This window comes from Patagioenas fasciata, chromosome 17 (genome assembly GCF_037038585.1).
Source record: "Patagioenas fasciata isolate bPatFas1 chromosome 17, bPatFas1.hap1, whole genome shotgun sequence".
NCBI classification, from domain to species: Eukaryota; Metazoa; Chordata; class Aves; order Columbiformes; family Columbidae; genus Patagioenas; species Patagioenas fasciata.
Window position 1 is genome coordinate 7,379,288 of NC_092536.1, and position 14,379 is coordinate 7,393,666.

General features: G+C 41.9%; 1 protein-coding gene across 14 annotated transcripts in view; it reads left to right on the forward strand.

Annotated features, from left to right (window-relative positions):
- Positions 1 to 14,379, forward strand: part of ARVCF (ARVCF delta catenin family member) — a 241,239-nt gene that overhangs the window by 218,933 nt on the left and 7,927 nt on the right. For all 14 annotated transcript variants that reach the window (XM_065851815.2, XM_065851818.2, XM_071815902.1 and 11 more), the window contains 7 exons: positions 2,132 to 2,259; positions 3,213 to 3,363; positions 4,726 to 4,918; positions 6,078 to 6,189; positions 6,762 to 6,852; positions 8,040 to 8,093; positions 13,426 to 13,517. In XM_065851815.2, the coding sequence (XP_065707887.1) occupies positions 2,132 to 2,259; positions 3,213 to 3,363; positions 4,726 to 4,918; positions 6,078 to 6,189; positions 6,762 to 6,852; positions 8,040 to 8,093; positions 13,426 to 13,517 (821 nt within the window). The remainder of the gene's footprint in view (positions 1 to 2,131; positions 2,260 to 3,212; positions 3,364 to 4,725; positions 4,919 to 6,077; positions 6,190 to 6,761; positions 6,853 to 8,039; positions 8,094 to 13,425; positions 13,518 to 14,379) is intronic.

The following is a 14,379-nucleotide window of genomic DNA, read 5'->3' on the forward strand; positions in this document are numbered from 1 at the left end:
TGGAGAAAAGCTATACAACTGTTCATGCTTCATGTATTGAGTAACTACAGTTCTTCTCAGCGTTCAATGCAGAGGGCAATGATCCCAACGCAAGGAGAGGACATTGGAGAAGAGGAAAGTAAGTGGTATGGATTGGCAGGGTGCCTTTGGGGATCACCACCTGTCACAGCTCAAATGTATCCGTAGGGTGTCATGTAGCAAGCAAGCGGTGGCATTAAAACTGGTTAGAGACGTGGATCAGGTCAACTATCCAGTTGTTGGAGAAGAATGCAAGTATGCTGGGTTGCATGTGAGGAGCTGAGCAGGGAAAGGATGAGCCAGTATATGGGAGCTTGTGGATCCTCATGCATAGATCAGGTTTTATATGGAGCAGAGAAACACTTGGCTAATGAAGTATGTTTTCTTGCTTTGAGTGAGATGAATAAGCCCTGTACATGCAGGAGGTTACTGTGGTCTGTGTCTATGGGTAGTGTTATACAAGGTTTAAAGTATTGAGTTCTGCTTTCTTGACTCACGTAGTCCCACAGCAATAACTATTGCAAAAAATGCGGAGAAACGTTTGAAATGTAAGGCTTTGATTTCAGAAAGCCTTTAGCAACGGAGAATTTTAAAAAGAAAAAAGAAGAAAAAAAAGTGATACCTACTTTGATAGTATTGTTCAGTTTTCTTGCTTCTAGGTTTGATCTGAGATGTCTGAAATACAGTAATCGGTGATACGTGCTGAAAAATATGTATATGGGAGGTAGATGATTTTGAAGATAAATTACTGAAGAGAGGGAATGATCTGTGTTTGTAGGTTTTCCGTCTTGCTGGGGGAAAACTTGCTTTGAATTACTATGCTGCTCTTCTAGGACAGCTCCTTGTTATGTGAAAAACATTCTTTTCATGTGCACAAATAATAATAATAAAAAAAAATCATCTGCTCAAAGCAAGGCTCATGTTTCCTCTTTACCCAAGCTCATTTACACCTTTATGCTTTCTTTCATGTCATGTTTTTCCAGAACTCCTCTTCTACGTAATGCCTGCCAAACTTCACTTATTATTATTGAAAACACCCCAAAAGCTACCAATCCAGAAATGTGTTCCAGCTACAGTGATTGCAGATGAGTCAGTGTTGACCATAGGTTGCTTGTGCCTTCCTGCACTCACCAGAACGCTTCAGCGGATTTAGTGTTTTGTTCATATAATCTGAACAGCACCGTGATATTCGAGATCGTGTTTGTCTAGCAAGTCCTTTAAGTGGGTGCTTGCAGGCTCCTCCCTCATGGATGCAGTGTGCTGTGGCACAACTTGGAATGATGGAGGTCTTGTCTAAGACCCCTTTTTAATGTGGGTAGCTGGATAAATCCTAATCCCGTGGATGAGGAAGTCAAGACGCGGATGCTCCTGTCAGTTACACAGCGTCACAAAAGGAAATCCGTGGCAGAGCTGGGAATAGTTCTCATTCCTGTCACGCTTAAACTGCAAAGCTGATACTGTCACTCTGGGGATGTTTAGTTACCACATGTGTCTGTCGCAGTCTCCCAATGTGGTACAATGCTGGCGTATTTCTTCGTACTGGAACTGGAGTCAGCATTTTTCCCTACCAGCTGGGGATTCTTATCACTTTTTTGTCTCGCATCTTTTGTCACCTAGGTGTGAGAAGGGGGTGGCTGATAATGATTGTGTCACTTGTTCTCTTTGGCCCTATTCTTTGTGTCTGTAAAAGGTACTGGGATAGATTTGAATGAAAACAGGAGTGCAAAAGATGAATTTGCAACCCAGTCTAGAGATGCAAAGTAAGAATTGTTGCAGACAAAAATTGTCTCTCATCACCTCTCTTGTCGCACACATACACTCAGGCTGCTAGGCAGTACGTAGCATAGCACAGATTTCAGAAAGAATTGTCAACCTGAAGACAAGCAAAGGGGACCTCCACCCCAGGTGAATGTCCTGTGCTTAAGTTCCTGTGTGCAGCATTTTCAGCAACTGTGGCGAAAGCATCCTAGATGTGACAGAAGCACTTCTTTCTGTGGTGTAGCTTTCTCTTGGCTGTACTCATATGTGATTAAATAAAGGTATGTTATTTGTTCATTCATACATTGCCTTCTCTGCTTCTCTTACTTCTGTTCTCCTCTTCCCTCACCTGCAGGCTTTGAATTGCTGTACCAGCCAGATGTGGTCCGACTGTACCTCTCCATCCTCACCGAAAGTCAGAACTTCAACACTCTGGAAGCAGCAGCAGGGGCTTTGCAGAATCTCAGTGCTGGCAACTGGATGGTAAGTGCAGTCTTCTCTTTACTGTCTTCAGTTGCCTTTGTGTAAGTAAAAACAAAGTCACATCCCGTTGTAAGTGCGCTATTACTTTCTGCGCTTACATCTCTTTTAAAAAGGAAGGAGATGAGAACTTCAAAGAAATTATTTCCATCTTATTTGCCCACTTAAAATGTTTTGCATCTTCAGGACAGATGGTGTTTATGTAGTGGAAGCGTCACTGAGCTCATCACAATGTAACGATGAGCAGGTTTTACTACTTAAACCACTTAACCATGGCTTTGTCCATTTAGAAATGCCTGTTGTTTGATGATTAAGTGTCCTGAGTACTTAATTCATTAAATTGTCAGATTGCTCAGGAAACTGCACTCTAAAGTGTGTTCTGATACCTTCTCTGAAGCATCTGCAGGGCCAATCAAGCAGTTCTCTCAAAGGTGTGCTGATCACTTCTAGAACTGCATGGCAAAGTGGGACTGATCTGCAGCCTGAGGATCTGCAGGGTGGTGTTTTACAGCTGTCTAGTTTATTTTAAAATCAAACATGAAATGGAATAAAAGCATGAAGCTGGAGGTGGGGGAAGATAACAGATGCTATGGATGCTGTACTGTTCCCTCCAAATGACCTCTTTTTTCCTAATCCAGAGGGGGATGCATTTTCAAGCTGAGGTGTGTACAGAACAGATGCTGGCAGATGATGCTACTTCTATTTCTGACCTCTTTCCCTGGCAGCTTGCTAAGCTGTAGGATGAACTTCTACATCCTTTCTTCCTTGGTGCTTGATGAACTTGAATGATGGGTTGAGTTATAAATGCATCAACACATGAAGCCTAACTAGTATTTGCAGGGGAAAAAAAAAAATGTATTACAGCACTGAAAGAAATGCCAGTGACAAGGAAAGGGCGGGTGTATGAACTCACAATACTTTTGTGTTGTTTCTTTTCCCTTGTGTGTTCTGAGCAGTGGTCCACGTACATCCGTGCAACGGTGCGGAAGGAGAGAGGCTTACCAGTGCTTGTGGAGCTGCTCCAGTCCGACTCTGACAAGGTGGTGAGGGCTGTGTCAATTGCCCTGAGAAATCTTTCCATGGATCGTCGCAATAAAGATCTTATAGGTATCTTCTGAACTTTTCTAACCAGGCTGAGATCTCGGATACCCTTGAGACACCTCACATTTTCTGTCACTTGTGCAGAGGTTTCATTTTGTATGCAGTTTTCATCTGTGCTAAGATTTCTCTTGTAGCCACCAAGTGGAGGGCTGTCATCTCAGAATGTATTTCCAGCCCATTCAAACAAGCTGTGGTTTGAGGGAAATCTCTAACTCAGGAGTAAAAACAGCTCTAGATTTTTGCAGGAGAGAAGAGTGTTTGTAGGTGTGCAGAGGACGGGGTGGGTTAAGAGGCTTCTTGTCTCTTCCTTAGCTCTGGCTGACAGGGCACTTGTGCTCCTAGTCACAAGTGGTTACAGAGGTGTTGCTCCTTAGACCTGCTGTTTAGACTGGCATGGGACTCTTCCCCTTGATGTGCTGAGCCAAACTGGGGAAGCATAGTGGGCTCTAAAGTTGTCCCTTCTTTCTGGCTTCCTCCTTCCCTTCTCATCCCATTGGGTGGTAGTTACTTGTCAAGCTGGACACCAAGCAACTTGGTCTCCATGGTAGTTCTTCAGCAGTGCTCCCTAGCTCCTGTCCAGGGCAGGTAAATAAGTATTCACTTGCCCACAAGAAGGAATCTTGAAAGATTCAGCTGTGAGTTGTTTTCCTCTGGGTGCCTCTGTATTTAACTGATGTATTTTTTTTAAATAGAGCTTTGTCAGGCTAGGAAATATTGGTCACATGTTTAGGCTATAATCCAAGTTGATACTAATAAATGGCAAGGCGGGATTCTGCCTTAATACAGCAGGTTCTTTTTTAATAGTTCAGAGGTGTAGCTGAGCAAATGGTACAGACACCTGGAAATGATAAACTCCAGAATCCTTGTTTTTTTCTTCAGTGCTACACACTGTGAAGGCTAACTGCACCCTGGAGGAACCACTCTTACCTTTGCTGGGGCAAGGTTAATGAATGCATGGCTGCACACCTTGCCCCACAAGGCCTATTACAAGGCTAAGTTGAGTAAGCCTTGTGCGTGTATTAGCATGAATACGTGGCATTAGCAGCAGCTACTGGATGCTTTTTTCCTCAGGCATTGCAAAGTATGATAGATGCTGGCTGTAAAGTTCTCAATAAAGATTGTTTGGGTAGGTTTTTTTTTTTCCCCTCGATACCTTTTAGCATTTGTGATGAAAGTGTTTGTCTTGGATATCAACCTTCAATCATCTGGAAATAGTGAATGATAAATAAACTGTTAAGTTACAGTCTCAAGGTTCAAAACATGTGCATTGCAAAGTTTTTTGACCTGGCAAACACCCTTGAGTTTTATCTTTCAGGATGGCAAGCTGAAATTATTATTGACTAATGGTATCTCTTCCCCTTACCCTAGGTAGTTATGCCATGGGTGAGCTGGTAAGAAATTTGCCCAGCAGGCAACAGAGATCTGCAAAGAACCTGGAAGAGGATACAGTGGTTGCGGTGTTGAATACCATCCATGAAATCATTACTGACAGCTCAGAAAATGCGAGGTCTCTGATCCAGACACAGGGCATTCAGAAGCTGGTAGCTATCAGCAAGTCAAGGTAAGTGACAGTTGAAAGCAAAACGCGTAAGAACTCACTGCGAACATCAGAATTTCACTGCGAACAGCAGCTTTTGCTTCGTGAAAGTATTCAAGCATCCTAACCTTTCAGAGGCCTTAATTTCAGAGTAATTAATATATACATGGTAAAAACAGTCAGCACCTTTAACAGGTTTGCTTGATAAGAAAAAAGTTAATTGAGTAGTCACATCAGTCAGGTTTAAGACGTGCACTCTTCGTCAGATACATATTAGCACCATGTATGTATTTAGCAGACACCATTTGCAGTGAAACTGTGATCTTTGTTTTTAGTGTGGGAGGCCTTTTCCTGTGGCATTGTTCCATTCCTGGAATGCCAGTGATGACATCTGTTTCTTTTAAGTAAAATGGTTAATGATGTGCAGTAATTGTTACGGCCAAAAGGCTGGTGGTGGTAATTTGAAGTGACAAGTTTTCACTCTGCAGTTCTGTTGAAAACTGCTTTGACTGCTTTAGAGGAAAGTTTGTGTTGTACAGTTTGGCCAGGTAGACATTATAGGCGTGTTTTCAGCAAACTTTTGGGGGAGTAGCCGAAGACTTTATTGGGTTGCATTGTTACGAAATATAAGAGCCAACTAAGAATCTAGCCCTATATTATTTGCTTGTGTGCTGACTTAGTAAGGAATCGATAAAATTTCTATTTTCTGTTTAAAAATAGCTTATTTTTCTGCTGACCTAAATTGCTTTGTAAGGTATCCTGAACCATGAAGCAACTTAATTAAATTGTAAGGAATATGTGTAAGTTGGGGAGAAAGTTTGAAAAGTGGCATAGAACATGAGTTTAGCGGGAGTTGGGTTTTTTGGGTTTTGTTGTAGTGGTGGTTTGGGTTTGGTTTTTTTTGTTGTTGTTTGGTTTTGTTGTTTTATTTCTTTTTCCAAACAAATCCAGGCAGGATGGAATATGTCTGGTTTTTGTTAATGACAACTACAAGGCAAAAGGGTCACCATGGCCACAGTGCTTGCCAAGCAATACATGTGAAAACCCAGAAATCTGTAGCTTACAGGTTCAGAGAATAGCTGTATGGAGTACTAGGTATCTCCTGGATATTGTTTTGGTGCAAGAGGTCAACATAGTCTTACATTGCTTGAAACTTAAGCTCTAATTTTATCTTGCAACTCAGCCAGTCTCCCAGAGAAACAAAAGCAGCATCTCACGTTCTTCAGATGATCTGGAGCTATAAAGAACTACGGAATGCCCTGCAGAAGGATGGGTGGAACAAATCACACTTTCAGGTAAAGATGTGGGGTCTTAGATTTAGTTATGGAAATGCCTGAGTGGAAGATGTCCTAACTTAGTCTAATATTACAGTCTGATAGATTGTGGGCTTTGGTTCTATTCTTTTAGGTGACATAGCAGTGTCTTGTATTCTGTTCAGTCACGGCATCACGCAGATACTTGCTGGATGTGCTTTTCAGTGGCCTCTGAAATGCAGCTTTTTAGGTTTTGGAAGAATGCCACCTCATATGGGCCAAATGCCTGTGCTTTACAGGAGGAGGAATTAGCACATCTTGTCTTAGCTGTATCCCATTTGAAACATCCCATCTAGCAGTGTAGGGCAGCCGCTGGTTTTTACCATGCAACCTCTTCATCTTCCCTTGTGAAAAGGTTTTGCTGCCATTTAGGTAACAAGAAAACAATTCCACCAGCAAATCTATATGAAAATAAAAGATACTCCAGTGCCATATTATCAACAGAAGGGGAGGCTCAGCAGCATTCCAGAGTCTCTTGCCATACTGTTTGTTTGTTTTTCTTGTTCAGTTTCCCTGAGTAACAATTTATTATTTATTTGATTTTTGTCTCATAGTCTGTTTCTGCAACTCCGAAGGGTTCCAAAGGTACTGCTGGCAGGTCTGGCTATGACGACAGCACTTTGCCTCTGGTGGATAAAAGTCAAGGTCAGTTCTGCTCTTTAGCACTTTTTCTGTTGTGCTTTGCTTGCTTGTTTTCTGGATTTGTCACATCTGTGTTATCGCATAAGGAGGTAAAAATGTATTATTTCTGTGGTGATTTTTACCCCTCAGTCCCAAAATGTCAGTCCTATTAGCTGGATGTGTACAGTTCCTTCCCTTGTGACATATACACTACTGATGTTGTTTTCTCAGCTTGTATGCAACGTAATCAGTTAAATCTTCCTGGGAGAATCTGGGATAGATGTGAGTTGAAACTTCAAAAGAGGAGAACGGCCTTGTTTGACAATGTTATATATTAATAAATCTTGCCTTCAGCCGGCCAGTGGGCTGGGCCTTGCCCCTACTAAGTATGGGAATCTTTTCCTTTCTAAGTAAACGTGCCTGTTTTGGCAGTCCCCCTTCATCTACTGTGCAGATTTTTCCATTGGAGATGGGTTTATCCAAACTCAGCTAAACCTGTCTGTGCTTTTTTGTGAGGCCTGACACAGCCTTACCAACACTGATGTAGCTCCAGCTTTAATGTCATTGGGATTGCTTTGTCTCAGAATCTGGTTCTAGTTTTCAATGCTGAGATGTCAACGTTTCTTTTCAGAAATCTTTAGTCTCCTGTGACAGAGTTTGCCATGTTACACTTTACCTAGTTTAACTGAGATTATTGCAAAAAAGACAGCCCCACACTGCCCTTTCTTTGATCAGTTCTGGTAGATCATGCAGACAGAGGGTGACTTGGGTCAGTTTGCCAATGTGACAATAAACTTTGTTTTCTTTGTGGGTTAGCTTTCTGTTGGCTCAGCGGGCTGCTGGATTGGATTGTGTGCCATGTGAGGCTGCACCCTTACTTATTTTTTCTCTTTCATTCTGAAAAGACCAGGGAGAAGCTTGTTAACAGCAGAAGGTAGTCCAAAGCAGAATTGTAGGTTTCTGTTATCACTTGGAGGGAGTTCTACATTGCAGTGCCAAAGCAGAAAATATAAGGATTACTTGTGCTTTCTAGAGAACTCAAATCAACTTCCCTTTCTGAATGAATATAACGGTTGAATAGTTTGAGGATTCTCTACAATAGTCTCTGCATTCAGTTTTTTTGTGGACTTCTCTGGTCGTATGACTAATATAAAACTACCAGGTTTTGAGAAAAGCAAATGTAACTTAAGTCATATGTTCCTGTTTTATAGATAACGAGAAGGCTGGGAGTCGTGACATGATACCTATGGATGAACTTGGCCCAGGTAAATTCAGTCATAGATCAAACCCTCTATCTGTTCCAATAGAGCATGCTGTCACTCACGGGAAAGTTCAACTATTTCTCTAGGAGGTATTATTTCAGATGGATAAAGCTGACATTTAAAAACAGAACATTACCTTACAAAAGATTGGTCGTCGTCTTTTTTTTTTTTTCTTTCCCTTTTTTCTTCTTTTAGGTACATGTAAAATGTACACATTGATTTCTCCAGTACTTTAAGCAGGTATTGGAGATAAACAGACCTAGCTTTCAGTCTAGCCTTTAGCTCTTGAGGCAGCTGCATTCCGTATTGCAGATCTGGAAATCTGGGGATTCAGAAGGAAAAAAAAAATAAGACTTGAAAGTTTACTTCAGTGTAATGCTTGCATTTAAATGCATTCTGCCTTTGTTTTCTGTAGGTAACACCAAAAATAAGTTAATATGTATGATATTCCTGGCTCCGCTTTTCCTTTACCTGCATCTAGCCAAGCCTGGCTTTTCCTGTAGACTGAGAACAGCCACCTGCTGTCATTGAAGAGCTTGGAGAGTGATAAGCTCTGTAGTTTAACTTGGAGAGGATTTTTTTTCTTTACTGAGGTAGATCAAGGTGCTGTGTGGTCTCTTTGGAATTTGCTTTACTGCATCCAGTTGACATTTTTATTTAAATACCTGTATTAATGCCTCCGAATCAAACAGTTTGATATACTGCTATCTGTGATTGTAGCTGAAAAAAATAGCAAGTTAGAACCAGGCGGAAAGCCAAGCATGTTCAGAAATTAAAATAAAAGGTATGTGTTACGTTTCGTATCTTAGAAAAATGAGATGCCACCTGCCATAAGTCAACTGTCCATATGCATTTTGCATAAGGGAACACTGAAACATTTGTTCTCACAATGAAAGCAAATAACTTCAGAGGAGATTGCTGGCAGGATAGTGTGTGATAGCAGGTGCTGCAGTATGGGCAGTGCTTATAGGTTAGAGTCGCAATATTAATTGTTGCCTTATGCTTTCAGGAGTTACTGGTGCAGCTCTGAGTATAAAATAAGATGCAAATTACCAGCATATGTACAACGTCAGGCAGATCCTCTGGGCTGTTCTGTTCTCCAATCTTTTTATCACTATTAGAAGACGAAATCTGTCAAGTTTTCCTGACCCCAGCTCTTGAGGGCTTTTTAACTCCAGTATGAGCATAATTTTGTGGTGTTTCAGAGATCAACTGAGAAGGAACTAAATTAATTTATCCAGTTTACTATCCTTAAGTCCAGGGAACTGGAATAACAACTTAGTACTTCATCTCTTTCCTTCAAGCTCTTCCAGATGCCATATGGTTTTTGTCATATGGGCATACGTATATGCGGAGCTCCTCTAGACTATATTTTCTGATTTTAACTCTGTTGTGGACTGTGGTGTTCTGGAGTTTTGTTCCTTTTCCATTCTGGAGTGAACTTTCAGATACAAGGAGCACAGTATTGAAGTGCAGTCCTCTGGGTTTGTATCTGCAGTAAGCAGTCTGGTTGTATCCCTACATACTCCAACCAGTCTATGTTGAGCCTCTAGGAGAGACTGATGTCATTTACGTTTGCAGAGAAAATGCATGATAAAATACCAGAGGAAAATTTTTCATCATCCCACCTTATCTTTTTATTTCTTTTTATTGCAGGAAGTCCTGTGCCCTGGTTTCAGTTGTGTGTTTTTCCCTTGCCTTCCTCTTTTTGAACTTCACTTGCCCTAAGAAGTTTCTACTTTATATTCACTGTCTGCTAGAGAATTCTCATCTGCCTCCAGCTTTGTGTTGTCCATTTAATTCCTGCGCTTCCAGGTTGCAGTTATCTTTCTGCTGTACTGCTTTGGTACGGAACTGTAATTGCCTCAAACACATTAGTGTGACAGTGCAGAACTCAGTGGGTTTCCATTTCACGCGTGTTAGAGGTATCACCCGCTCAGCCGGACCCTTCCAGCCCAGGGTGTTCATCCTGCTCCCCTGCAGTGTACAAAGCTGCTTGTTCCAGAACATCTCCACCTGTGTGCTGCTCAGCTATTGCCTCTCTTTGTCAGGGTTCAACTCTCTTGCTGCCTGGGCCTTTAGTGTTAACCCATGTTGACTCTTTTACAAAATTGCAAAAAGAAAATTGCTATTGGTATCTCAGCTTGTTTGCTAATGCTATAGGCGTCATCCTTCTCGCTAAAGGAGCTTAATTCCGTATCAGTGTGGCTAGGGAGGCCGAAAGATACATTCTCTATCAGCTGGCAGTACTGGTCTAGTCACATTCCTGTTATCTGCACAAACGGGCCTGGGTAGAGGGTGGATGTCCTGGGAAATGGAAGAAAACATGTATTATGAGTTAGTGTGGGATGCACTAGACAGCCCAGTGCAGAGAGAGCTCAGGTCTGTCAGACCTCATCAGCTCCAGACAAGTGGCTCTGCACCGAGTCATCTGAAGATCATCACCGCTTGTTGTCACAGTGCTGCCTGAGGGTGGCTGTGACCTGGTGCTGTCTGTGGAAGCAGCAGACCTGTGATCTCCGGGCTGTGTGCCAAATTTGTGAGTTCTCTAAAACTCTATCTGTGCCTCAATTAAGCTACAGTCTGTCAGAGAAAAGCATCTGGGTGCTGAGAATTGTTCAGACCAGAGACACTTAGTTCAGGTGCCCCTGTCATACATGCTCATCTTCAGGCATAACTTTTCCTTTCTCCTCCTTCTCCTTTTAGATGGATCTGGAGGTTTGATCTTTGTAAGTTGAGAGCTGTGTGAGGGCACAGATGGACTGACACTCGGCAGGCATTTGGTCCTGTAATCTGTGATGACATAAAAATGTTTCTGCAGAGTGAATGGGAGACAGTCAGTGAAGCAATATACAAAACAAGCAGAAAGTTGAGAGAGAGGAATAAACAAGCCAGGAATCGGATGGGCCTCTATTGACCAATGTAACTTTTGTCTATACATTGGATTCTATTAGCTCAGAGAAATGCACTTACACCTTGGAGCAGTGAGATCTGTATAGGTGTCCTTTATGCCACAGAAACAGAGTTAATTCTGATTTTTATAATGTATCTGAAACATGGGAGAAGCAGTACTTTGTAATTTCTTTGGAGAGCTGTGGTCCTTGGGGCACCGAGGTATTCTTCTCTGATGCAGCCTCCTTCAAGATACTTCTCATTTTATTAGGTCAAATCATGAACTTCCTATCTCTGCTGCTGCTTATCTCGACAGAGTCATAGCACAGTGTGTGGTTTTTAGAAACACATAATCCATTAGTGCTGGTGTGTGCAGCACCGTTAGCATGCAGACCGCACAACCGCGGGCTGACAGTATGAATTGCAAAATATGTTCGAACTTAGATATGAAGAACAAAGTTTGTGACCGTTCTTTGTTGTTAGATTACTGCCAGTGTGCAAAAGCTTGATCTTCCTGTTGCTGCTATCCTGGCTAGGTATGGGGTTTTTTAGTTTTTAGTAGTATTAAAGTTCTGTTGTGCTTCTAATTTTTGCGATTACAGTCCTTAATTCTGGCCTTGCTCCTTGGGAAATGTCAGAGCTTCCATACTTCACGTAGCAGCTGTTGCTTTCTGGGGGTAGGTTAAAGGTTTTCTTTGTATCTTGGCCATTCAGTGTTTCTGGACCACCCATGATGATGGCACTGCAAAAATGCAAAGTGATCTGTTGCATCCTTGTGAGTATAATTAATACTAGATTGTAAAAAGCTGCTGCTCACTTGTTGTGAGTTTGATTTTTTTCGGAGTCAGCATGTTTCTGCCATTTAACTACATGCCTATGTGAACTATTTACTCATAAATAGATTATGAATCTTCAGATTAGGATATTACTTACTAGCAGTATTCATGGCTGTCATTTGAAAGAGAATTATTGGTCATGCATTCCTCCACAAATGCTGGTTGGGTGGCTGGGTGCAGCTGGTAGGCTTTAGGGTTTTTTGGTTTTTGTTTGAAAGGAATAGCCAAGAATGTTAGGCATCTTAATTGTCATCAAAGAATTGTAAGTAAATCTCTGTGTTGCAATTATTTTCATGGTTTTAGGATCTGTGACATGTATAACTCAAAAATTCTTTAGTTATTTTTAGGCAGCATGGTTAAAGAATCTATTACTATCCATGATGCCATAAACATATGACACTTGAGGTGCTTGCTGCAGGTCTGTGTGCACTTTGATTCATTAAATACTTAGGAAAACTACGGCTCTTTTAAAACTAACATGGCTGTGGGCAGCAAGGACATTATTTAGTGCTCTGCTCTGCAGCTGTGTTCGGTACACACCGCTGTAGCCCTGTGTGCTTTTGTCATGTGGGCAAACAGTGCCTCTTTGTGCCATGGGAATCCCACAAAAATATGACTGATTTTTTCTTAACAACCCATTGCAGGCAAGTAATAGACCAAGAGAGGAGCGTTTTGGAAGTTTTTGCAAAACCTCTTTGTGGTATACTAAGAACCCAGTTTATCAGGACATGGAAACATTAATGAACCCTCAGTTACACAGGGGAAAGCAAAAGCCTACAGGGAGCTATAAATTTGAGTGTCATTTACTGCAGATTACAATGCTGTCAAAGCAGAGCAGGAGAGGATCTATTTGTCACTGATAATGAGGGAAATTTAATGCATCAGAAAAATAAATTGAGATCTGTATTGACTGACAATGATGCAAAGCAAAGGTTCTGAAATAATTAGAGACATTTCTTTATAAAACTTCCTTACAACTTTTCTTCCTTGTGTTCATCACTCTTTCATATTGTCTCTTAGTTGTCTAGAAAAAAAGTACCAACAGGTGCTACTTTGTAATGAAAGACAGTCCAAGCACAGCAGGGTTTGCATCGGGATTTCTTCCAACTCACCAGGCCCTTTTTCTCAGTGCTCTGAAAAGGTCTCTTCCAAATGATTGTCCTGTCCTGCTAGTGGTCAGGCTCAGGAAGAGCGGGAACATGCGGCAGAGCATTCAGGGAATGAACACAGCCAATTAATCAGGCTGCTAAGCAAGGAACACAAGATTTGGGCTGAATTTGGAGCTCATTAGCCACAGGGCACGAGATGACAACTTGCTGCTTTCCTTGGGCGCACTAAAAAGCACAGCAGGCTGGGAGGAAAACAGTGCTGTTTGCTAATGAGTGCCAGCTTCTGGCAGTGATATAAAGAGAGGAATTTTCTGTTTAGTTTTAAGCTGGTAAAAATGAAATTTCAGAGCTGGAGTGCATGTGAAAAGCAGGCTGCCAACATCTTTGGGTTGTGATGGTCTATTTTCCTGTTTCTTTGCTGAAGAATTCTGCTAGCATCAGCTCTGGTTTTGCTCTTACTTGTGCCTCACACCTGAATGTTGTGTTATTTCTCCTCAGATGGGTACTCCACCATCGATCACCGGGACAAGGAGCGCAAGTACAAGACCAGTGACAATACAGGAGATGCCTCAGAGAAAGAACCTTTAAAAGTGAGCTTCCTCTTATTGCTGAATGCTAGTTAGTGCCTTTAAAAGATGGGAAGCCTGGTGTCCTCAGCAAGAAATACAGGGTAGTTACTCACCAGGGGGCTATAAAAGGCTTTTTTTTTTTTTTTTAGATAAAGGCACTATTTGATAACTTAGGACTTGGCTAACTAGAAATAAAAACAAAATGCTGCTTTCTACTGCAGGAGCAAATACAGGCAATCGCTGTACTGTAAATGAATGAGGTTGTAAAAATAGGAAGTGTTTGCTCTGTCACCCTCATCCAGGCAGCATTCCCTAGCCCTGAAGTGTAGAAGTGTCCTCAGACTTTGTTCCTAGAGCAGTCGCTTTGGACTGTCACACTGCTTTATTGTTTTCAGCATGAGCAGTAGGTGTGAGCTCGCGTGTCTGCGTACAGCAGTCTGGTGAACACTGTTCCTTTCCCCAACGCTCCTTCATGGTCCTGACGATGGACTATGGCATGGGCAAAGGAGATGGAGCCCGAGACACGTGCATCATTATGTGTGTGCCTTCTGAAAACAAATGGAGACGACTTTATAATGAAAAAAACAAATCTCCAGAAAGCTCTTTGTATTGTGGGCTGTGTGCAAATGTGGCTTAGCAGGCTCTGTGTAACCTTGGTTGTATTGCTATGCATTTTCAGGAGACCTTTTTAGAAGTCGCTTAATGCTGGGGCTGTCAGTTCTCCCTGGCCTCAAAACAAGCTCTTTTTTTCCCCTGGGGAAGTGATTTTGAGGGACAAGAGAAGAATTCAGTGAAGCAAGAGGCAGTGGTAGAAAATGCTGCTGTTAGTCTGCAGAAGGCTGTCCTTAATAACCTTCAGCACAGTGCTAGTAATATCAGAAAA